Genomic DNA, 26,052 nt, shown 5'->3' with positions numbered 1-26,052 from the left:
GCCGCTTGTAAGGCGAACGCCCTACCCGCTGTGCTATCGCTCGAGCAAATCGACGATCAACGGGAGGGCCTTTACCTTTACCTTTATGCACAGTATGCCCACTAAATGCACATAAGAAAGTCAAACACACAGAGCACCCATCTTTGGGAATTCCCCAGAAATTCTACTTTCTAAGGAGAGCACATGAGAGCACAACATTCTTACAAAACAATTGTCAATAGTGTAACATAATACAGGTTTGTACCCATCATATCCACCATTCAAACATTAACTTTTGTCTCTATGGCTACACTCTCTGTCCCTTCCGCATTTACATCCCTCTCAGACATGTGACCTTATTTGAATATTATTTGGCTGTGAGAAGATCAGGATCCCAGATTTTTCAGATTATGTAGCTAAAAGTGGAGGTCATTTAAATCGATCTGTTTGTGATTTGTTATCAATAAATCTTTTATTTGTATGTGTGTTTTATATTCCTATGCATGAAGCACTGTCCTCCCATTGTTCATCGATTTGATCGAGCAGGCACCAGTAACATATAGCAACAAATTGTGAGACTTGTTGTTACTGTGTTTGGCATATCAAATATGTCACGGGTAGCTTGCCAGGCTTTGCTGTGTGGGCGAGATACTCTTGGTAGCTTGCCGGGCTCTCCGAGAGGGGCGGAGGAATTGAACTTGGGTCAGCCACGTTGGCTGCGTGCAAGGCAAACGCCCTACCTGCTGTGCTATTGCTCCAGCATGAAGATCACAAAAAAAATTATGCTAAAGGTGACTCACATTGAAGATATTTAATAAATTCTTAACTTTATGCTCTAGAAATAATGTTGATTATGTTTTCTAATGGCATTACACATGGTGATTCCTTTCTACCATCCTCATTTGACTCCTCCACACTTGCCCTTCAAGAATCAGTTCAATGTTACTTTCTCAGGAAAACTTATCCTGCCCCAGTAGAGGATGGGGATCCACCAGTTTGCTGATCGCACCCTGCACGTAAATGTACAGAAGCACCTACCATAATGTGGTAACAGGCACATCTCATACACCAAAGAAGTGCTACCCCACCCCTTACCAGAACAACAACAAACAACTCTGTTTAGGAAGGTTCTAGGCCTTTGTGTGTGTGACCCCAAAACTAACTGGACACAACCTCTCTGTCCACAGAAGTAATATATTAAAAACGGTTTGTGGTGCCAGAGGAGAAAAAAAAAAGTCTGTTTTTCTTTAAAAAAAATAACCTTCTCCTAGTCTCTGCCATTTACCAGCTGTGTGACCAGAGTTAATTTAATCTATTTCAGTTTGCTTCTCTGGAAAGTGAGGATAATGATAGTTTCTACTTGGTACAGGACTGGTAGGATTAGATGTGTTAATGTATGTAAAACATTTAGAATTTAAGTGGGACTGCCTGATAAGTGCCAGCTACTATTATTACTTTGCCCCAGAACAGCAGTACTCCTGGCTCTGGACCCAGTACTGGCTCCAATGACTAAAAATAAGATACAATTTGAAGACACGAAGAATAAACCCAGTAAGAGGGAACTAGAGTGTCTAAATCTCAGGCCAGGCCAATGTACATCCTTGGGTCTTATTTACAGCTTTGTAAGAAGAGGGATTTGCATGAGTTTGAGTCTTCCAAACCTGACACTCAAGATTTCTCGTGTTCTGTGGAAGTTGTAGAAGAGGTTCTCCAGCTATCCTAAATGTTTTAGGTCTAAGGTCCACATGATATTTTAGGAGCCCATATGATAAGCCTGATCACATTAATCAAATATGAGCAAAGTTTCCCAATTTGAAGGAAGTATATTAACTTCATGGAAAAATACTGTCTACTAAACACTGACTGACTCTTTTAATTGACAGCTATCTCCACAGCATCAAAATAGAATAAAAGTAAATATAAATCACCTTCACACTTAAAAGTTCTGTGCCTCTTGAGCAAAGAGCTAGAGATAGTACAGAATTTAAGGTGTTAGCCTCGCATACTATCAGCACTGTTTTAATCCCCAGCATCACAAATTCTGGAGACCCCTAGGAGAGATTCCTCAGCACAGAGCTAGGAGTAAGCCCTAGCACTTCCAGATATGGCCCCCCTTAAGGAACAAACAAATGTAGATGCCCCCAAAAGGCTCTTTTTCCTTAAAGCATGTAATTCATGTGTGAGAAGGCAATCAAAGGACCTCTGAATATCTTCTTTGAGAAAGCTTCTGTTCATTTCCCTCCCCTCCATTTTTGAATGGGGTTGTTGTTATTATTGTTTTCTCTTTGTACTTTATATATTCTGGATCCTAACACTTGGTCCAAACTGGGAAAATATTTTTGTGGTGGAAAAAAAGTAGTTTTTAGTCTATGGGTTCTTTTACTTTTTTCTTTCTGTTTTTTCTTGGGGGGTGGGCTTCTGGGCCACTCCTGACCCTAACTATCACCCCTGGCAGCAGTGCTTTGGAGACCATGCTGGGTTCCAAGGATCAAACCCAGGTCTGCAATGTGTAAAGGAAGTGCCCTACCCACTGTACTATCTCCTGGCACCCTGTGTGATCTTTTGATTTGGGTCATCATTTCTTTTGCCACACAGAAGCTTTATAGTTTGATGTAGTCCTGTATATTCATCTTTTTTTTAATTGTTTAGCCTGTGGCATGGAATCATTGAAAATAAATCCAGATTTAATGTCAAAGAGAATTCTGCTTTTGGTTTCCCCAATTTAGTTTATGGAATCAGGTCTTATTTGAATTGGTTTTAGTGCACAATGTGAGATAAGATATGAGTCTGGGTTATTTGTTTGTCCCAGCACCATTTCTTAAAGATTTTTTTCTTCCTCTGTTTTATGCCTTTTGCTCATTTGCCAAAGGTTACATGAGAATTTGCTTCTAGGCTCACTGATCATCAAGGACACAGAAGTCAAAACAACAGTGAAAAACCACCTTACACCAGTGAGACTGGTACACATCAAAAAGAATAAAAACAGAGCCAGAGAGACAATAAAGTTGGTTGGGTGCTTGCTTTGCATACAACCAACCCAGATTCAATCCATAATACCACATACGCTTTACTGTCCAGCTAATCAGGAATAATCCCTGAGTGCAGGGGTTAGAGTAAGCCTTGAACATGACTAGATTTGGCCTAAAATACAAACAAACAAAATATAAGAAGAATTTAAAATGACGTTCATATAGATGTGAAGAATAAGGAATTCTCATCCACTGCTGGTAGGAATATTGGTTCAACCCTTTCAACACACAATCTGTATACTTCTCAAAAAACTAAGAATTGTGGTTCTAGATGACCCAGAAATCTCACTTCTATCCCAGTATCTATCCTGAAAACACAAAATCTCTATTCAGATAAGACATCAGTGTGCCTATGTTCATTATAGACAAATTTCACAGCAGTCAAACTTTGGCAACAAACCAAGTTTCCAAGAATAGATGACTGGATAAAGACACTGTGATATATATAAATATATATACACACATATATAATATATATAATGGAGTACTTCGCTGTATGAAAATAACTAGAAAATAACTAAAGAGTGAAATTTGTACTACATGGATGAAAATGGAGGGTATTCAATAGGAGAGAGACACACAGAATGCTCTCTCATATTTGAGATATAAATAAGTATAGAAAGGGAATAACTGGTGACCAAAGCAACAGAATCTGAGAACTGGTCTACAAAACAGAGGTCTCTGTGGTTAGAGACTTAGGGGTGTAAGTGTGGAGGAGGGAGTTGAGGACAAGGGCTCAGTGGGTATGGGGAGGTTTCACATATGTAGTACAAATTTCACTCCTTAGTTAATTTCATACAGCCAAGTATTCCATTGTGTGTGTGTATATATATATACATACATACACACACACACATATATATATATATATATATATATATATATATATATATCTGAGCAAGGGATCAGTGGGGATGTGGGGGTCCATGGTAGCAGTAAATGACCACCCTGGTTGCTACTTGCATCAAATCCTACGATAGAAACTATTTTTTTAACCTTTTAAAAAATTATTGAATCACCATGAGATAGTTACAAGCTTTCATATTTGGGTTTCAATCACACAATGACCAAAAACCCATCCCTCCACCAGTGCACATTCCCCACCACCAATATCCCCGGGATACTCCCCCTTTCCCACCCTTCCCCTGCCTTCATGGCAGACATTATTCCCCATAAGACATCATTGCTACAACGTTTCCAGAGCTGAAGAAAACATGCAACCACATTCATGAGGCCCAAAGGGTACCAGTTAGAAGAAATCCGAATAAAAATACCCCAAGACACATCCTGATCAAAATGACCAAAACCCTAGATAGAGACAAAATTCTGAAAGCAGCAAGATCAAAGAAAGAAATTTCCTATAAAGGAACATCCTTAAGATTCACAGCCGATTTGTCTAATGAAACCCTCATGACCTGAAAACAGTGGTGGGATATAGTGAAAGAATTCAATGAAATGAATGCCTCACCAAAAATACTTTACCCAGCAAAACTCTCATTCATAACGGAAGGAACAACACACAGTTTCACAGACAAACAACAGCTCAGAGACGATAGACACTATTGTAAATAGTTTTTAAAGTGCCACTAGAGAATAACTGAGATGCTCAGTGGACTGAATGCTTTCTAAAATCCTTACTTACACTAATGCTCAGGAAATCATTTAACATTTCTCAAAGAGAATCAACTATAACAATTTTTCTCACATTTTACTCTGTGAACCTAAAAGGGAAATTAACTTGGTCTAAAATTTTTAGGAAAATTTTAGAATATCCAAATGAAAGATTTTAAAGAGTAAAACATGTAAAGGAGAATTTTTTTTTATTATTGAAACACCATGAGATACAGTTGTAGACTTACATATTTTTGTGTTTGGGTTTCAGTTATATAATGATCAAGTACCCATCCCTCCACCAGTGCCCATTCTCTACTATCAATGAACCCAGCAGCCCTCCCACTCCCTAACACACCCCCATCACACTAAATGAGAAATTTTAAATGTTAAAATTGTGGTTGTAAATGAGGCAGTTTGAGGGGAGAGAGGTGGGAGAAGGCTGGGAAGAAATGTGGCTACACTGGTAGAGGGAAATTGAGACACTCAACTAGTACTGGAATACAGTAGCCCTAAAAGCCAATGAGGAATAACTTTGCAAATCGTGGTGTCTTAATAATATATATATATGGTTAAAAATCAGAAATGTCATGACATTACTGAACTTAAGGTTTCAAACAATAAAAGCATTGAGAATGATTTAATTAGAAATGATAATCAATGTTCAAAATGAGAGCAGACACTTCTATTTATCTCCAAGAGAAATTAGAATAGCCATGTATTGCCAGAAATACACAGCAACTAGTACTCGGGGGAATGGCTGCCATTATTCATCAGTCCCATTATTTCAAAATCCATGTTGGTCCATACTTAATGTGCGGGTATGCTTGGAAACCAGGAAGAGATTTTGTGTTTTCAGAAGTCACACATTTTGGTGTCTTTGGGGTACCAGAAAACTGGTCTCAATCAGGTAGTACTGGGATGAAAACCTGTCACAGCATTTAGAAGCAGGGTGAGAAAGGAGGGATAGAACAGAAGGTGAGCAGAACAAAGTGCTGCATCTTTTCAAGAACACTGTGTTGGTGGTACAAAGATTTCTTTAAGTAATGCATGCAGAAAACACTTGGGAAATAAGTACTAAAACCATGAGTTATCTCAGCTAGGTTTTATCTTAAATTTGTACACTAGACATTATTATTAAGCCCATTTTGTAGCCCTGTGGAAATAAATGAAGACTATCCCATGTGAAGACAGAGAAAGATTATTATTCCATGCTTAATATAAAAAAGGGAGTCAGCCACATCACTTGCATTTGGAAAAGACTCAAATGCAGGCAGAGGTGTGAGAAAGCTTTATAGTGAAAAAGAAGAAAATTCAAGCATAGCCTGATTGAAGTCTGTTGCCATAGGGAATTTTTAAATGGACCAACTACAAAGCAAACATCTTACGGGATTGGTGAGAGAAGCAAATCTGTTTTTTCTTGGTTAATCAAGGTTGGAAGTAGGGACAAAAATGAGAGAAAAAATTGCTATTAATTAATCACTACCCTTTTGGCTATTGTTAATGAAGCTACTGTTTGTATTTCCAAACAGTTACTAGAGAGAAAAAATATCTTAGGCTTATTGATAGCTTTACATTTAAGGACTGGTTTTATTTGCAGCTACTCTAGGCTATGGAGGAAGGAAGGAAGGAAGGAAGGAAGGAAGGAAGGAAGGAAGGAAGGAAGGAAGGAAGGAAGGAGAGAGAAAGGGAGGGAGGGAAGGAGGGAGGGAGGGAGGGAGGGAGGGAGGGAGGGAGGGAGGGAGGGAGGGAGGGAGGAGGTTCATTCCTCACTTTCTTCCCCACATTTTTCATTTATTTTAATAGGAGCCAAACCCAGAAAACATTTCAGGGGCTTAGGGCCTCTCCCAACAATGCTTGGGGCAGTGCTAGCCAAATGCTCAGTGCTCAGTCCTAGCCTGTGTTGCTAGGCCAGAAAGTGCTCAAAAAACACCAGGACTATACCCAGTGGTGCTCAGTGCTGAGATTCTGACTCATGGTCTCACATGCAAGACACATAATCTGATGCCTAAGCTCTCTCCCTGACCAAAGTTCTATTTTTATAAATTCACTTGGCCATGGTCTACTTGTGTATCCAATCTTCCATCATTAGATAGGGGTCTAAGCTAGTCCAAATAATTACAGCTGTCAGAGCCCTGGAGAGAAGGTGGGGGTAGCTTCTAAGCTCAATCTAATATATTGAAATGCCCACTGGAAATTATATGTATGATCCTGGGGCAGAGAGCTCGCAGAGCAGTTAGAGTATTTTCCTTGCATGCAGCTAACCTTTGTTCAAGCCCCTGGACCCCATATGGTCTCCTTAGTGTTGCCAAGAGTGATGTCTTAGCACAGAGTCTAAAGTAATCACCACTAGATCTTGGCCAAAACAGTAGCAGAGGTGGACGTGGGGGGCATAGTCTAATAAAATTATGATCCACTTCTTTCAAAAAAGTCATCAGACTATCCTTATTGCTAATTAATTTATTTTATAATTAATAATCTGTATAAAAATCATTTACTAAATAAATAATTTGTTGATAAAAAAGATTTGCAAAGCTTAGCATACAGCAGAGGAAAAAGTTACCAAAGGAAATTTTGGTAAAGAATTTTTACAAGCGCTTCTTACTCTTAAATCGAAATATCCTTTTTCCATTAAATAGACCCCAGGTTACTGGAGGAAGTGAAGCCTGGGTGGGGTGAATCATGGACCTGATCACAGTGGGAAAGATTCTGTTCTTGTAGCAGCAGCTCGCCTCCCAGGACCTCCTTCTCCTTGTTTGATTAAACCAATACTGAAAGCTCAGGTATATGTAAATTTGTGAGTGGATCCTAAATAATCTGTGTTCAAAGAGCTGATTGTCACCTATCTATGAATTTTCTTATATCTAACTGTTCAAGTAAGACTTTAAATGGCTAGTCAGTGAAGGACACAGGCACCATCTTGGGTGATTTTGAAGGAAAAAGACAAGCCCAAAACAAAACACATGAACGAAAACAAAGGTTTTCTATGCTAACAGAAACATAATGGAAAGAATGACCTATTATATTTGCAGACTTTTGAAATTATATAAATTCGGGTCAGGTTGACTCTTCCTAAGGTTTAATGAGTTCTTATGAAAGTTGTACCTAGCAGTATGCCTGTTCATCCTCTCTCTGACCACTGCTATACTGCCTCCATTCAAATCCCCAAACCTCAGCCCATAGACAAGTTCTTTGGTAACATCTTCCTGATTAGATCACCCTGACATAACAGTTCTCTTTTTCTCCCCATTGGATTTGTGCAGAATGTTAATGAACAAAAACATGATATTAGGTGTTTTAATACATAGCTAATACAATTCCAATCTTCTTATTTACTAAGAAGTTTGTTTACTTGTTTTTGTTTCATTTGGGGGCCACATCTAATGATTCTTAGTGGTTCCTACTGAATTTGCACTTGGATTACCTGGCAGTACTTGGGGACCCATATGGGATGATGGGGAACAAACCCTAGTTGTCTGTGTGCAAAGTAAGTACTTTGCTATCGCTCAGGCCTCAGTTACTGTTTTTTTGAAGGGCACGTCACACCTGAAAGTGCTCCTGACTCTGTGCTTAGAGATCATTTCTGGTAGGATTCACTCATGTGGTTCTGGGGAATCAAACTTTGGTTTGTTGCATTGCTGGACAAGGACCCCTAGTTGGCTGTTCTCTCTCTGGAACATCAGTGAAAATTTTAAATCTAGGTTGGATATTATTTATGTTTCTTTGATATTTAGCACATGCCTACCCATGCTTTGCTTCCTATTATTTCCTGTAAAATTCATGAAAGCTGAGCAAAGAAAACATAATTATTAAATCTTACTGAGGAAAGTGTGGTTGAAGAGAATAATTAACTTGTGCAGTATCATAAAGCTAAGAAATGACAGTTGGATTCAGTCCCACTTCTTAGTTTCTTAGCAAGTTTTCCTGACATTCTTTGCCTCCAATAATCTCCCAGTGGTTCATCACTAAGGCACTAAGGAAAACATCACAGTGCTCCAGAAGAGCCTGTTTATGAGATCTGATTTTGAATGACAAGATGTACGCTAGGAGTTCATTACAATACCAGTACTGATGCTGACTGCCTCTGGTTATGTACAGTTCTCTTGTTTTTACTCTCCCACGAAGACTATACACGTGTGAGTTTTGTCAACTTACTTTAACAATCATATTAATTTTTAATACAAAAAGAAAAGCATCATTTTGTGACAAAGAAAGAATACAAGATCAAAACATAAGTGATATCATGAAGTATAAATACTATGCCTGCAGCATTGTCAGAACTCAAAAGGGCAGAGGATTTCCTTCAACCCAGTGTCTATCACACAGGACCTCTGCAAAGGATAAATATGAATATTAGAAACAGCAACTCCTGCAGAGAAGAAAGGCAATCTTTGCTTTGGTCTACATGAAGCAAACCCTTTGCTATGACTTTAAGTCTTCAAAACAACTTTAATTATCATTTGTCTCCCCCATCAGAGATAAGAGAGCTGATCAGAAATCTCAAGTAATTTTGCTTGCAAAATGCAGACAGTTCTAGTTATAAACACAATCACTATTCTGCTTCACATATCAAAGTTAAAATAAAATATGTTCAAAGCAAAGTATCTGATAAATTTTCCCCTTAGGTCCTGCTGCTTGCTCTTTGCCTTTGATAAGTCCTAGCTGCCTCCCTAACTCTCCATTCCTCACGTTTCGTGTGCACAGGCTGAGCTCAATGACATCACAAAGTCCTCCAAGGCTCCACTGGCATATTCTGACAAGAAGAAGACTTGCAGAAATTTTATATTCTCAGTAAAATTTAATAAGAATTTTTCCATACACTTTTTGCTGTTGACTAAACTGAACGTGACTACTATTTCTAGACCTGCAAAATGCTTAGCTAACAGACAGAGCATCTGAAAATATCACATGGCACCGGATACTCACATTTTCTGAACGAAGCCTCTTAGCTGGGCACCCACCATCCCTCGGGTGAAGCATGTAATACAGCCTGACTTTGCTTGCATGTTTCCGGCTCTAGAAACGAAAAGCACAAGGAGACATGTGAAAGGGAAAGCATTTTAAATCCTCGTAAATATAATTAGTGGAAGAAAATACAAAGTAATTTATTTAGGAAACATTTTGACATGTTCATGGGAGTTTAGGAGAGATTATTTTGGATAGGTTAAGTGACTTGCTCAAGGCAACATAATTTCAGGATTAGAAAACACAGTTAATGAAAAAGATAAAAGCATTTTTTAGCCTGAATTACATAATAGATTTAACTGCCTAAAAGTGAGAGCCATGTTAGAGAACTAGCTCAGGGGGTAGAGAACAGGGCTGGCATGCATGAGGCATGGATTTCATTCTTGGCACTATCAAGTGAGACTCTTGGATCCCCCAGCCGTTTGGACCTGAAAAAACAGCACCTGCACCTTTGGGTCAGTAAGAATTATCAGGAGCAGTGTCTCATTTTTCAACCAACAGCACTGCCAGGGTAGTCTTTCTCTCTCTCTCTCTCTCTCTCTCTCTCTCTCTCTCTCTCTCTCTCTCTCTCTCTCTCTCTCTCTCTTTCTGTCTTTGTCTCTGTCTATTTGTGTGTTTGTGGTGTGTGTGTGTGTGTGTGTGTGTGTGTGTGTGTGTGTGTGTGTACTCCTGCTTGCTCGTGCTGCTCCTCCCACTGGAGCTAGGATTAAAGGTCTAGTCGGGAGACAGAACAACCTACCAAGCCCTTTCTCCACTGTTCCCCTAATTGCGTATTAATAAGCTATCAAAAAGGAATTTCCAAAATCATATATTATAAACAAACAAAAGGTATTGTTAATGACCCAAGCCTGAGAACTTGTCAGATCCAAGCTCTATAACATAGACATGTACAATGAAACAAAGCCATTTCTGTTAGAATTAGGGCTTTCACTTTTGGGCTGGAGCGATAACACAGCTAGAGCGTTTGCCTTGCACCCAGCCAACATGGTTGAACCGAGTTCGATTCCTCCACCCCTCTCGGAGAGCCCGACAAGCTACCGAGAGTATCTCGCCCACACAGCAAAGCCTGGCAAGCTCCCCAAGAGGTATTCAATATGCCAAACACAGTAACAAGTCTCACAATGTTACTGGGCCCTCTCAAGCAAATCGATGAACAACAGGAGGACCGTGATGGTGACCATGACTTTTGACCTGCATTCACTTTTCTGTGCTCAGGATGGAAAGACTTGTCACTTCATTCTTTCCTCTACTGTTTTCTCAACTGTGAGCCTTCCCCAAATCCTCTCCCCTGAAAGAGAACTACTTGCAGCTTCCACGTTGCTAGCTGAGACAGGGTGGCAGAGTGGAGATACTATTTAAAATATCAATACCTAACAGTTTATAACCATTCTACCTAAAAACTTGCTTCCCTGATTTCTTTCTCTGTGAAATCCCATTTCTGACCATGAAAATAAGATTGTTTCTTAGTGGAGGGTACAGACAAGAGTGTGAGAATTTTCAGGTTACTAAGCCTTGAATAAACTTACTTTCCTTGCATATATATACATATATATGGTATGTGTGTATCAATAGCCATATATACAAAACATATACTCAAAAATTGAAAATATGAGATCTAAGTTGCAACCACTAAAAATTTCTAATGTGCCTGTCAAGTTGACAGTGGGGATGGGGTGGGGATTGGAGTGGGGAGGGAATATGGGAATACGGGCTGATAGAAGTTGACACTAGTGGTGAGATTGGCATTAATATATTATATGTCTAAAACTCAACTATCAATAACTTTGTAAATCACAGTTTTTAATACTATATATACAATAAGTAGCTCAGAACCCAAGTTCTGGCTCCATCACACTCTACTCAAGCAATATTTAAAAAGTCCTTTATATTAAATTGTTTACCATCAGATGAGTCTCACCTTTTCCTTACAAGCTTTTCCTGGCAAGCTCCCCGTGACATGTTCGATATGCCAAACACAGAAATAACAAAGTCTCCAATGGAGACGTTACTGGGCCCGCTCGAGCAAATCGATGATCAACGGGAGGGCCTTTCCTTACATAAAATGGACATAATATTTTAGAGTTTCCACAAGAATCAAAAAAGATAGTGCATATGAGAAGCACATCAATCTACAGAGTGACAAACATTTCTCACTACTACTGCACCAATCCCTAATCTTGACTCTACTGTGGTCTCCATAACTGAGATTTCCTTGAATAAACTGAAATCTCATTTCAATTTCATTCGCTTCCTTCCTCAGAGATTAGGGTTTTCATTTCTTTTTTAAACCTTGGGTCATCTTTGTCTTTACAGCAGCTGAATTCTAGCTATTCTCCTGAACAATGGTTTACCTTGTGATTTATAGAGAACACAGAAAATTACATCTTTTTATTAGAAATATTATAAATCCTTGCTGTCTGGTTTCCACATTCAGTATTTTTTCAGTTCCTTTGCAAAGCCTAGAGCAAAAACCTATGATCTAAACAGGCTCTGAATATTTTAAAGCCTTTTAATGGACTTAAATATAAAAGGTAAAGGCCCTCCCATTGATCGTCGATTTGCTCGAGCAGGCCCAGTAACGTCTCCATTGGAGACTTTGTTGTTACTGTGTCTGGCATATCGAATACTCTCGGTAGCTTGCCGGGCTCTCCGAGAGGGGCGGAGGAATCGAACTCCAGTCAGCCATGTTGGCCGCGTGTAAGGCGAACGTCCTACCCGCTGTGCTATCGCTCCAGCCCGGACTTAAATATACCAATAGAATATAAAAATATTATATATGTAGAACACTGTTAAACTGTGATTTTGAAATATACTTGTAGCCATGTCTGATATGCTAGTAAATTTTAACCAAGAATTACCTGGTGTTATTTGCTAGAAAATTAGTAAAACAAAAAATTGAGACCTATATGGAATTTATGTTGTGGTTGCAGCACTGTTGTTCAGTTTCTGTATGCTTTTGAGACTAATGTAGTGCAGCTGAGCATTTCTGTTTGGCTAATGGAAATTTTGATTACAAAATCTCTATTTTTAGTTTCTTTTACATGGAAAAAAACTAAATATTAGATTTTGATTACTAAAATCTATATTTTTAGGTTTTTTTTTTCATGGAAATGGCCAATAATAATTTTCTATAAGATGTTAGGAATACTGCCATGTTGACTCACACATTCTGTGAATTCACAACAAAATAGTCAAACAGCTAAAATGCATAGAAGCACGGACAGGTGGGCAGATACCTACCTGCCAAAGCCCTGGCAGACACACCCATACCCCATGGCTGCAGCACCCATGTCAAGGGCTCACAGCCATGCCTCTTCAACAATATTCTCTGCAGAGATGGCAAAATGCAAATATTTTCAGGTACTCCAGTTCTCAGACTGAGAACTCTGGTGATTCTGAGAGTGAGTGGGTAGTTTCCCCAATTCTCTGGAACGTTGTACTTCCAGAAGCCCCGGCAGCCATGCTCATCTCCCATATATGCCACCATGTCAACTTAGTGACTCAGACCATAGATCCGGAAGTCTCGGGCAGGGTACAGGTACACAGTCACAGGCACCTCCTGATGCCTCACCACTGAAATTTCAGTGAGAGCACACCAAATTCAATAGGAAACTAAAATAGGAGTCAACTGAACTCAACAAACAAAAACAATAACACATACCATTCAACTAGAACCAGCTTAATAAATTCTTAGACAAGAATTTAACAGCACGATGGTCAGTTAACAATTTTCCCATGAAAAATTGATTATCTGTACTTATGATTTTAATACTGCAACTTTGTTATTGAATAAGTTTCAACTCTAGAATTGTATCAACAATTTTTGCTTTTGTCTATATTTAAAGAAATTAAAAAATCTTACAGAAGTAGGAATGTTGCTATAGTCAAAAAAATAAAAATGAACATTTAAAAACCTGTAAAACATTGACTGTGGTCACAAATCCTGGCTGAAGAAAAGCATAGAGAGGTAATTCGTGAAAAGACAGTAATAACATTGTGAATTTAAATGTATCAGTAGTGGATTTTCAATTTTTCATTTGTTACCATAGAGAAACTTCTGACCACAGTTCTTGTATCATCAATCTGTTCAAAGCCTAGCCTTCCCAGAGAACAAAATCAAAGAAAACTGGAAATCTTATAATATTATACTGACTGTTTAATGTTTTTCCCCCTTAAAACAATATGTTTCTTTTAAAATGAATTTTCTTAGAAGACAGAGTACTCCAAGTTATTTAACTGACGTTTGGAACTAACAAGAACCTCTTGTAGATAAAACTAGCAACAACCCCTTGGCTAGAAAGAAAAGGGAAATACAGTTAGACTCTGCCATAAAATCATTTGTGCTAAGACTCATTGGGATTCGAAACTCATTAGTCATTTTTTTTCATTCAAGACCTGATTTACTGGTTCTTCTCCTACAGCCTCAAGGTTTTATAGAAGAAGAAATGACTAATATGGCATAATGCCTCTTCTTGTGTAGTGAGCAAATGTACAGGCACAACAAAACCTGTCTAATTCTGAAGTGATTGATGGTAAAACCACAGAGCTTTGTCCTGTAGAGATATCAGTTCTTCCTATATTCTCTTGAAGGTCCTACTGCTTTTCCAGGTTCTTAAACAGAGAATCCTTTCTGTACCCACCAGTTAGTGAATAGGGTCTGAAGTTAAAACCCAGAAGAAAATACAGTTTTCAGACAGAAGAGTGTAGACACCCTCTCAGTTTTTCCATTAAGTACAAAGTCACTTTCAAATAGTATTGCTGAACCAATAGCAAGAGATTAAGCTAAAGGATACTGAGTATTCCTTTAGCTCTTCTTCTAAAGATAGTTTTGAGTCTATGAAGTTTCAGAGTTGTTAAGCCATAATGTATTGTTCCATCTTTTTTTTTACTATATCCCACTATTTACTTCAAACACAGAAATCCTTTTAGCAACAGTACTATAAAGCAAGATGCAAAACTTTATATTTTAAAGAAAGAACCTCTTGTGGAAGATTGGAAGTGGAAGACAAATGGGATTGGGGGCGGAGGTGGTATTGGTGAGGAGGGAAGTGGAAACTGTGAAGGGACTGGGTTTATTCAATCATGAATAAATCTGTAACTTCCTGGTGACTAAATTTTTAAAAACCCACAATCAATGGGGAAATGCAGTTGCAGGAATATATCAGTATCAGTATTGGGATTATTGTGCTACTGAGTTCCTGGTTTACTGGCAAACTCACCTCTAGTCAAGATGGGTGATTCTAAGTCATCTACTGTGTCCTTCTCAAACAAACTCCTCTCAATTCTATCAGTCGGGGCTGAAATTTGTCAAAGGACTCTCACTCCTTTTAAATTGTTGTTAAAAAATAAATAGACATAATTGAAAAATTCACAAAAACTCAAAATTAAATTTTAACAGCTGTTTCACCTTGATATTATATTAATAGAAAAAATAACCTTGAGTAATAGCTATGTGCATAACAGGAGACCAGTTGCACATTTTTATGTAGAGATTAAAGTTTTGCTTTAGACATAATGAATGTTAAATGAAAATACTAATCACAAAATAGTTTAGATAATGTGATTCCAATTACATAAACTTACTTAATGTTTCAATAAGAGATGAAAAGGAAAAATTGGGAAACGTGGTATATCAGGGTAGAAAGATGGTTTTAAATTTTTAATAACAGAAAAGTGTGCCCACATTGGGATTCAAACTGTAATCCAGAATCTGTGCCAACGCGTGGCCCTTCCACCCTCGGTACACTGGTGGTGGTGGGGGGGGGGGGGTGGCGGGCGGAGGAGGGGGGCGGCAGTCACTCAAGTAGTTAATTTCCCTCTTTCATAGTTCATTGGACCCATAACTCAGCCTCCTCTACCAAACTCTTATGAGGACTACCTGGCTACCCAACGACATTAAGCCAATCTTCCACTTGCCTATCCCAAACAAAATACTCCCCAAAACTCACCAAAATAATGATGAACACAAGAATCTGTAAAAGCCCAGTCTAAAAGAACAGAATACATCCCCTGAATCAGTGCTAGAGGCCAAACTCAACTCACAAAGGAGCACCAAAAAGGAAGGTAATATCCTTGAAGGGGAAAGAGGAGACCACCATATATATACCAAGCTCACCCAGATTCCTCACTGACAGTGAGAGGAAGGACACTGATAGTGAACTGGAAGGATACACCTCCAGACTATGACAGCATCATGAGGAAAAAGTGTAGATCCCCACCAAGAGGAGTGGATGAAGAAAAAAGGCTTAAAGATTCAACAAGGAATACCCATATATATAAAATCTCTCTGATAAAGAATTCAGAGATGAAATAGTGCGGGTGTTTAATGACTCAAAGAAACAGTGTATCTGACATCCAATGAAATATAGGAGAATGTGAAAGAAACAGTGGAATTGACAATCAATAAAATATAGGAGGAAATGAGGGTAGAAATAAAAAAACTACAAACACAAGTGTCACTAACAAAAAATTCAATAGATGAAATTAAAAATTCATTAGGTGCCCTCAACAGCAGAATGACAACAGCCAAAGACAGTGAGTTTGAAGATGCACTGAAGAAAGCATACAAGCAAGAACAGAAGATGGAAAAAGGACCTCAAAATAGCTCAAGGGCAGGTAAAAAACATATAGGTTGAATTCAAGAGGAACAATATAAGAATCACTGGAATCCCAGAGGAATAGAATGGCAACCCCAATGAGGTAGTAACAGTTAAAGAAATCATTGTTGAAAAGTTTCCAGAGCTGGAGAATGCAGGACATCCAGATCCAAGAAGCCAGAAGGGTACCAGATAAAAGAAGCACTGTAGCACTGTCCTCCCATTGTTCATCGATTTGCTCGAGCGGGCACAGTAACATCTCCATTGTGAGACTTGTTGTTACTGTGCTTTGCATATCGAATTTGTCAAGGGTAGCTTGCCAGGCTTTGCCGTGCAGGCGAAATACTCTCGGTGGCTTGCCAGGCTCTGAGAGGGGCAGAGGAATCGAATCCGGCTCGGCTGGGCCGGCGGCTTGCAAGGCAAATGCCCTACCACTGTGTTATCACTCTAGCTAAAAGAAGAGATGCTAATAAAATTTTTAATAATGAATTGTCCTTTGACATAAAAATAACATAAATCTCAAAGCAATGATGCTACTGTAACTCTTCTCAAGTATGCTTTTTTCTTACAACGATGAAAAGTCAAAATTATTGAGGTTCTAATATATGCTGATAAGACTCATCACATTCCCATCTACTTTTTTGAATGCCTGACCTATATTCAAAATATGCATTTTTTTTCAGTTATATGGTAATGAAATGACTCAGTGAATCCAAGGCTTAGGAGAGGGGCTCACTGGTGGAGGGACATTAACTGGTGGTGGTTTTAGAGTTGAAAAACTGAATGTCCAAAACTCTGTTATCATAGCTTTATTAATCATAGTGAATAAATAAATTAAGAATTTAAAATACATACATATACTTTGAATTTTAAAATATAAAGTAACATGCTGTCTTTAGAAGCTAACTGCAAAGAAAGCCTGGAAGAAAAGTCATTGCTAAAACTAGATTTTTCATCTAAATAAATATAGACAACAATGATGAATCCTCATGACTTTTTAAAAATAAATATCAATAACTAAGTTTTTTCGCTGCTTTCAGAGTTAAAAAGAACTGCCAACTAAGAATTTTAAGGATGCTATTTAAAAAATTTCTCTTGCATGTTAAACACACACATACACATACACAGAGAGACAGAGAGAGAAAATGAGAGAGAAAGAGAGAGACAACAGATAGACAGACAGAGACAGAGAGTCAGAAAGTTTGGGGAACATAAAGGACCAATTACTTTAAAGCAAAGAATGAAAAAATTATAATCCCTTTCAACTGTACTGAAAGTCAGCCCCAGATTCTTTCTTGCTTTAATATTTGCATTTAAAGCAAAAGTTATTACTTTCATTCAAATCACAGCTACTTTAAGCTTCCCAGATAGTCCAGAAATTACCAACTCTTCCATTTTAATTAAAACCCTTGCCCCAAATCCTGGACATTGTGTGGGCACAGAGCTATCTGTAGATTAGTTTTTTTTTTTTAACTGAAATAATCTTTTGGCGCTCAGAGAAATAGTCTAAAGAGGAAATTTAGGCCAACCTTTTCTTTGGAAGGATAAAGAACAAGACAAACCACTATTTCAGATGCAATGCTGTGAAAGGAGGAGGCGAAACACATGGAAATAGAATGGTTTTGTGCTTCACCTAACGTCATCTTCCATTATCACATATCCCTTAAAAAAATTCACAACTCAAATTTGCTTCCAACAAGGCTACTGATTTCTTGTCCCAAAAAAGTGATGATAACACAACAACTTTAAATTTGCATACTGTTCCAAACAGTCTTCAAAGTCATATTTATCATCTCATTTTATCCTTAAACCACAGTTGTGAGGCTGGCAGAAGAGGTGTTATTTCAAATAAACTTTAAGATCCCATTCTAATTTCCTTGTTAGGTCTTACCATCTTATTTCATCACAGGTATCTAATTATATCTCTTCCACAAACCAGCTAAAAGAAGAAGAGAATATAGAGAAAAGAGAAAGCCTAGAATAAACTGATAATTACAGAACAGTGATTCTCACATGGCCCCAAATTTGAGATATTTCTATTCACCCTGGGTAAGGAGAAACAGATTATGGTGAACGGGAACAAATACCAAGGGTCAAAGTCCCCAGGGTACCTAAGAGTGATTAGATGATGTGTCACGAGACTATGACTCAAGAAAAAGAAAAACGCATCCAGTGTTCCAGTTGAAAATATGGGCATTGACTCTGAGCCCTGGAAAACATGTCAAAGTGTAAAGCGAATAAAGGACAAGTTAAATGCAGACACCACATTGCTGGAGATGACCTCTGATGGTAAAATTCTTTACAAAAGTGATGAACTAATCCTTATTACCATAGGAAAGAGGGTTGAACAGGATATTCTTTGCACTTAAAGTTGAAAATGAACCAACTAAATAAACATCTAGGACAAGAAAACGACCCATAGAAGGAAGAAATCACACTCCATTCCTCTGCCTTCTACTCAAACTGCAGAGCTACTAAAATGATCTGTAATTCCATTCTATGACACTGGAAGATATCAGAAGATTCAAGTCCAATACATCTTGCAGGAGTTAATAATATGGCTGCCAAGGAAAATTGTATAGATGGAAAAATTCTGTAACTCAAAATACTTTGAAAAGTAAAATATCAATAATTTGGCTTTAAATGATACATATTTATGCCATTTAATTCAATAAATTATAAATTGAGTTTAAAAACTAAAAGACAAACTAAGAAGACATATTTATTATAGCTTAATTGTGAAGTTTAAGAGTAAAATCTATACTAAAGGTGGGTGTGGAAGTCCAGGGACTGTCAAACACTTAAAATAAGGAGAAAGAAGAGAAAGAATATAATCTCAGGGCTAGGATGAAAGAGACGTTACTGGGGCCTGCTCGAGGCAATCGACGATTAACAGGATGATGAAATGAAATGAAATGAAGAGAAAGACACAAAAAAAGTAATGATACTAAAGCTATAGCTTTGGGATTATCAGAACAAAGATTTGGCTTCAGTGATAGGATAGACAAATAGATAGAATAAAACATGCAAAATTAATCCCCCAATTTTTAAATTATTTTTTTCATTGAAGCACAGTGAGATACACAGTTAGAAAATTGTTCATGATTGTTAAACCCAAGATTTTTACCAAAATGTAAACTAGGAAAATCTATCTAGCACTGTGATTATAATGTCTTTCAAACAGAGTCAAAGAGCAGGATTGACAAACAAGGCTACTCAAAACATTGCTTTTACTATAAAATCCATATATTTTAGAGTCAAACAACAAGCTGAAGAGGAAATGTGCTCAACATGAAAAAGAAAACCATTTTAAGCCTTTAATATACAGAAACCTTTGAGACAGTACAGGACTGTAGGCATATGCTCTGCATGTCGTGAGCCCGACTTGAGTCCCAGTACTACAGGGAGCACAGGGTGAAGTCATGCAGGTCCCTGGATCCAGGTAAGAACCCCCAGCACTGACGTGCTGAGCAGCATCACATCCTCTGATCTTGGCCAGATTAGTCAAGTAACACAGGAAGTGGTCTCTGAGTCTCCTGAGCACTGTTTAAGAAGCTCAAAACATATAAACAAACAAATGTCTGGTGCACAGAATGTTCTAATAAATCTATGTAAAGAATACTATTAGGATAGACAAGGGATATAAATAGGAACTGTACAAACACAAATTGTTAAAAGGTATATAAAATATTTTTATGCAAATTCCATCTTACAACTTTTAAGAAGAAACTGTGTATTTTCATGCATTAAATTGGAAAAAATTTACAAAGTTACACATATCCATACTTTTGAAGACAACCCAAGATTCTTGGGCATAGCTAATAGGCATACAAATTAATATAAGCTTCTTGAATGGAAAATTTGTGACAATGTTCAAGAGGCAAAAAACATAGTTGAACCAACAACACTACTTTTGTTAATCTTTTATAAGAAAGAAATCAGAGACATGTGTAGCCATATTTTTATAAAGTAAAGTAAAGTAAAGGCCCTCCCGTTGATCATCGATTTGCTTGAGCGGGCCCAGTAACGTCTCCATTGGAGACTTTGTTGTTACTGTGTCTGGCATATCGAATACTCTCGGTAGCTTGCCGGGCTATAATGGGAAAAATTAGAAAAAATTAAGTGAAATGAAGAAAAATAATATACAATTATACATGATAGGTTATCAAACTTCCATTAAGAAGTGCAAGAATAACCCCAAAAGGAGAAAGGGAACAAAAGTGAATGCCCTGCCACAGAGGCAGGGTGTGATGAGGAAGGTGGCGGGGAGGGATACTGGGATCAGTAGTGGTGGAGAATGGGCACTGGTGGAGGGATGGGTACTCGATCATTGTATGACTGGAACCCAAGCACAAAAATTTGTAAGTCTACAACTGTATCTCATGGTGTTTCACTAATAATAAATAAATAAATAAAATAAAAATAAAAAAAATTTAAAAAATAAAATTGTCATTAAAATTCTAAGGCAAAAAATTTTCAATAAAAATCGAACTATTTAAAGAAAATAAAAGTGGAAGAATATTAAAACACAAGAAAAATATGTATTAAAGAATACTAAGAAAAAGTCCATTCAAAACAAATTTTAAACAATGCCTCTGTGTGTGCATGTAAAATTCTAGGAAGAAATACACCAGAGTTAATGCATAAATCATAACTGATTGGCTTTTTCAAAGTGTGCTTTCTCAACTTATTGTATAAGGTATTTACACATTTTAGTAATTAGAGAGAAATCACAATTAAAAAATTAGTTCAGAGATTGATGCTTTATCGATCTATTCATCATCCTTAAGATAATGTACTACAAAGTCCATGAGATGCGCTGAAAAGCCTACAATTTGTAAATTCCCTGCAATGAGGGATTAGATCTGCTTTGTTCATTGTCGTACCGCTGCTATCTGGCACACAGTCAGTGTTCAAGGAGATTTGTTGATTAAGAGACTGGATGGATAAATGACAAATGGACTCAAACCAGGACAAAAGGTAGAGACCTGTGATTCATTAAAATGATTATGTGGAAGTGTCCACATAATTGTTACAGATTTGCTTGCATCTTAAATATAAAATAAAGCCCATCATTGTCTTCCTTCCATCTCCAGAATCCGCCATTGCAGTGGAGCCAGAGAAAAGCAGGGAGCCCAAGAACCAGAGCATGGCAGGCATTTTGCAGCTGAATGTTGAAGAAATGACTCCCAGAAGGTGAGCTGAGAAAGACAACTTAAAATGTAAGAAAGAAAAAATAGAGGAACTTCCTCAACTAAAATCAAGATGAAGATTCAGAGGGAGTCACACTGCTGCAGAAAAGCACAGCACACCCAAGGCACATGGAGATGCAGCTTGATTAGCAACATTAGATTTTGGACAAGGCAGAAGTAAGTTTTCCACTATTAGCAAGAATCCCAACTCATAAGATGCTGGCATGGTAGAGCCATCTAAATTCGCACATTTCAATCTTTTTATACCTGTTGATAAGCACCTGCCCTGCATTCTGATCAGTAAAACAATTGGCATTTTTATTAAAATAACTTAAGTTGAATGGGGTTAAGAGGGCAGGGTTCTAATCTAACAGAACTGGTTTCTTTAAGTTTAGGAAGAGATACAGGGCATTCTCTTTCTATGTCCATAGAAAAACCACAGAGGGCCCAGCAAGAGAGATAAAATCTGCAAGGAAAAAGAAAAGGCCTCACCAGAAACCATTCCTGCTGGTGTCATCATATCAGAGGCACAAGAAGATAAATGTGTCAGATCTCAGGTTAAAGTATGGCAGACTCATAAATAGACTGGTGCTATCATCTTTTACCCCAGATACCTTGTGGTGGTGACTCTATTCTTGTCCATAGTAATTGGCCCAGTTTTTCCACTCTATACTTTCTAAAAGGTAGTTTCAAACCTCCTAAAATTAGGTCTTCATTCATCTGAAGTATTTTTAAAAGACCATTTGAAATGTCAAATTCTTATCTTAAATATGCATTAGGAAATTGAATTTGTTTGGAGAACATCATAAAAGGTGGGATGTGTTATATGTAGGATTTTGCCAACAAGTTTACACTAAATCTGTACTTCTGACTACACAAATATACTTCTGATTACAAAAACATCAACACGTTGCAACTTTATGTCAAAGGACTGCAACTCAAAAATTAAATTACCACCAAAGCACAAAGGAACATTTTTTATGTAGTGTGAGGACAGAATTCAATAAGTCTCTATGATGACAGCACATTTTAGCAGATCACAAGAGAAATAAAAGATCACTGGAGGATAAATAATGTGATAGACTTCATTTAGGCTTCTCTTTTTCTGGCTGTGGTAAAAATGATATTTACCCAGAAGCCCCTTGTAAAGAAGTTAAAGATAGAGATGAGAGAATAAAATAAAGACAATCCAATCAGTGACTAAAGTCACAGAAGACTGGGTTATTTGAAACAATAAAACCATCTAATATTTCTGGAATATGAAAGCTTAAACAACATAATACAATCCTGTGCTATCATTTTCCAAGATTTCCTTGTTTTGTCTATAAAATTCGTGATTGGAATATGAAAAATAAACTTGAAATTTAAAAAAATCACTGTGCAAGATTTTCCAGGATTAACACCACCATATTCATAGTCAAATACCAGAACAGTCTCTGTTTGTCTGAAGGTAGGTATAGTCTGTAGAGAATACAGACTATAGAGTCTACTGGAGTGCTTGGCCTTGTAAACATCACAGATAACTGAACCAGAGACCAACAATGAGAAAAAAACACAGCAGGGCTCATATGTGATCTCTTTACTACTTCAAGCATCTTCACATTAGAATCATTTTTAGCATATTCAACTGAAATACTCTTCAGTTGAATCTGTTCTTATGATTGAATCTTAATTTATAATTATTCTTAAATCCTAATTTAGTACTATATTACAACTTCAAAAATCTGGCATAAATAGCAATTAACAAAGAAATCTAAAGGATCTAAATTAGAAAAAGAGGAAGTCAAACAATCATTATTTGCAGATGATGGACAAACATCTTTATACACCTCTAACAACTCCACTCCAACTCCTTTTGGAAACAGCAAACAAGTACAGAAAAATAGCAGGATAAAAACAAACAAACAAACAAAATACACAAAAAATTGTTGCATTTTATAGGCAATGAACTAGAAAAGATGTAGTTAAAAAGTGCCTCTACTTGTGCCCCAAAATATCAAATGTAGAATTTAAAATACCTACTACACGAAAATTACAAGTAACTTACATACAAAAGAGAGGAGGACACTAAGATATGGAAAGATATTGCATATTGTAGCACTGTCGCACTGTCTTCCCGTTGTTCATCGAGTTGCTCGAGCGGGCCCAGTAACGTCTCCATTGGAGACTTTGTTGTTACTGTGTTTGGCATATCGAATACATCACGGGTAGCTTCCCAGGCTCTGTCGTGCGGGCGAGATACTCTTGGTACCTTGCCCGTCTCTCCGAGAGGGGCGGAGGAATCGGACTCGGGTCGGCCATGTTGGCTGTGTGCAAGGCAAACGCCCTACCACTTTGCTATCGCTCCAGCCCATTGCATATTAGTGGATTTGAATAATTAAAATAATCAAAGCACCTATCCTACCTAAAGCAATATACATTTTAAATGAAATTCCCATAAAATTCCAATGACCTATTTCAAGGAACTAAAATGAACACTGAAAAACTGTACAGACGCATAAAACCCTATGGATATCCAAAGCTATTCTGAAAACAAAAAAATGTAATTGGCAGGTATCACATGTCCTGACAGTAAATGTATTGGCCCAGAGAGATAGGTAAGGCACTTGTCTTCTAAGTGGCTGACCCATCTTTCATCCCTGACACCCAAGATGGTCCCCCCAAGTCCTGCAAGTATGATCCCTAAATACAGTTGCAGGAGTTAGGCCTGAGCACAGTCAGTATGCCTTCTCAAATAAATAAATACTCTATAGTTACAGTAATCCAATCAAAAGTCCTAAATAAGAATAGGCTGACAGAACTATGGATTAAAACTGCGATCCCAGTGGTAAATCCTTAGATATATGAACAGAAAGTCTATAACAAAGAAGTTGAATAGAGTGTATGAAGAAAATATTTTTTAATTAATGTGGTTGTGGATGTATTCGATATGCCAAACACAGTAACAAGTGTCACAATGGAAACGTTATTGGTCCCGCTTGAGCAAATCGATGAACAATGGGAGGACAGTGACAGTGACAGTAGCTGTGGAAATTGGATAATCACGTGTAAAAAATATATAAGCGAATCAAATTCTCACACCATATACAAAAATTGATAAAAGTGGGTGATAGTCCTAGAGATTAGACTAGAACCTATAAAATTCACTGATGAAAACAAAGGCAGAACTCTCTAGGATCTGGACATCAAAAGATTCTTCAGGGGCTGGAGCGATAGCACAGCGGGTAGGGCGTTTTCCTTGCACGCGGCCAACCCGGGTTCGATTCCCAGCATCTCATATGGTAACCCCTAGCACCGCCAGGAGTAATTCCTGAGTACAGAGCCAGGACTAACCCCTGTGCATTGCCAGGTGTGACCCAAAAAGCAAAAATAATAATAATAAAAAATAAATAAAAGGTTCTTCAGTGAACTGATTCCACTATCAAAAGAAACAAAACATAAAAAAGCAAGTGGCAATATATAGCTAGTGGGACTAAATAAAACTGTATAGTACTTTAAGTAGGATGGGTACTTTATTATATTATTTCTTCCAGTTCATTAATATTGATGGAAAAGAAGCCCACATACAAAGATACCTAGCTGACTAGGAAAAAGATATATGCACATAACACTTGGGATAAAGAATTAGCATTGAAAATCTATAGAGCAAAAAATCACATCAAAATATCTGGCAAAAGTCAACGTTGGCAGGGTTTTGGTGAGAAAGAAACCCTCATCCACTCTTGTTGTTTATGTCATCTGGATCAGACTTTGTGGAAAACAATAAGGAGATCCTAAAAAACATAAGGAATAAAACTACCATATAACCCATTGACACTTCTTCTTGACATCGATCCACAAAACATAAAAAAATTGAAGAGATATTTGCATATTTATATTAATTTAAATGTTTAGGACAATAGCCAAGATAAAGAAACAACCCAATGCCATGCTATGGATGAATGGGTTAAGAAGTTATAAGATATAGAATGGATGGAATACTATGCAGCTTTAATAAAGGATAAAATCATGCAATTTTCTGTAACACAGATGAAATTAGAGGATATCAAGCTGAATTAAGTCATTCACAAAGAAAAGGACAGATACAGAAAGAATTAACTTTCATATAAAGGACTTAAAGACATAACGCAAGGTTGCAAAAAATGCCAAAAACAAATGGAAGAACTAATAGACACAACTCAATTGGAGAGGATTGAAATGGATTGAGGGAGGGGCATTAGAGGGTGGGGGGATGGAGGGAGGTCCACTGGAGATGGATATCATGTTGTATATAGGGGTATATTACACAGGAAACCGTCATCAACAATATTGTAAATCACAGAAACTTAAAGTAAAATGCTGTAAAAATAACAAAGCATTGACAAAGCTTAGTAAGAAAATAAAATCCCATGAAACAACACCATTTAAACTTGAAAGAAATTAATATAAATTTCCATAAATAAGATACAATTATAGCCAATGTGTATATAACAAAGTTATCATTATCACATAGTATCAAGAAAACACAAATCAAAACAACAATAAGGTATCACCTCACACCAGTGAGAATGGCACATATCAAAAACAAAACTAAACTAAAAACAATAGATGTTGGTGGAAACTTTATGAAGTAGGAACCCTCATTCACGAATGGTGGGAATGCCACCTGTTCCAGCCTCAATGGAAAAAATATGGACATTT

General features: G+C 37.5%; 1 protein-coding gene across 1 annotated transcript in view; it reads right to left on the bottom strand.

Annotated features, from left to right (window-relative positions):
* Positions 1 to 26,052, bottom strand: part of ZMAT4 (zinc finger matrin-type 4) — a 478,152-nt gene that overhangs the window by 295,134 nt on the left and 156,966 nt on the right. Inside the window, exon 3 of the mRNA XM_056116778.1 lies at positions 9,546 to 9,635. Within this exon, the coding sequence (XP_055972753.1) occupies positions 9,546 to 9,635 (90 nt within the window). The remainder of the gene's footprint in view (positions 1 to 9,545; positions 9,636 to 26,052) is intronic.

The sequence above is a fragment of the Sorex fumeus genome, unplaced genomic scaffold (assembly GCF_029834395.1).
Source record: "Sorex fumeus unplaced genomic scaffold, SorFum_2.1 ptg000033l, whole genome shotgun sequence".
Taxonomy (NCBI): Eukaryota; Metazoa; Chordata; class Mammalia; order Eulipotyphla; family Soricidae; genus Sorex; species Sorex fumeus.
This window is presented reverse-complemented; position numbering and strand designations above follow the sequence as displayed.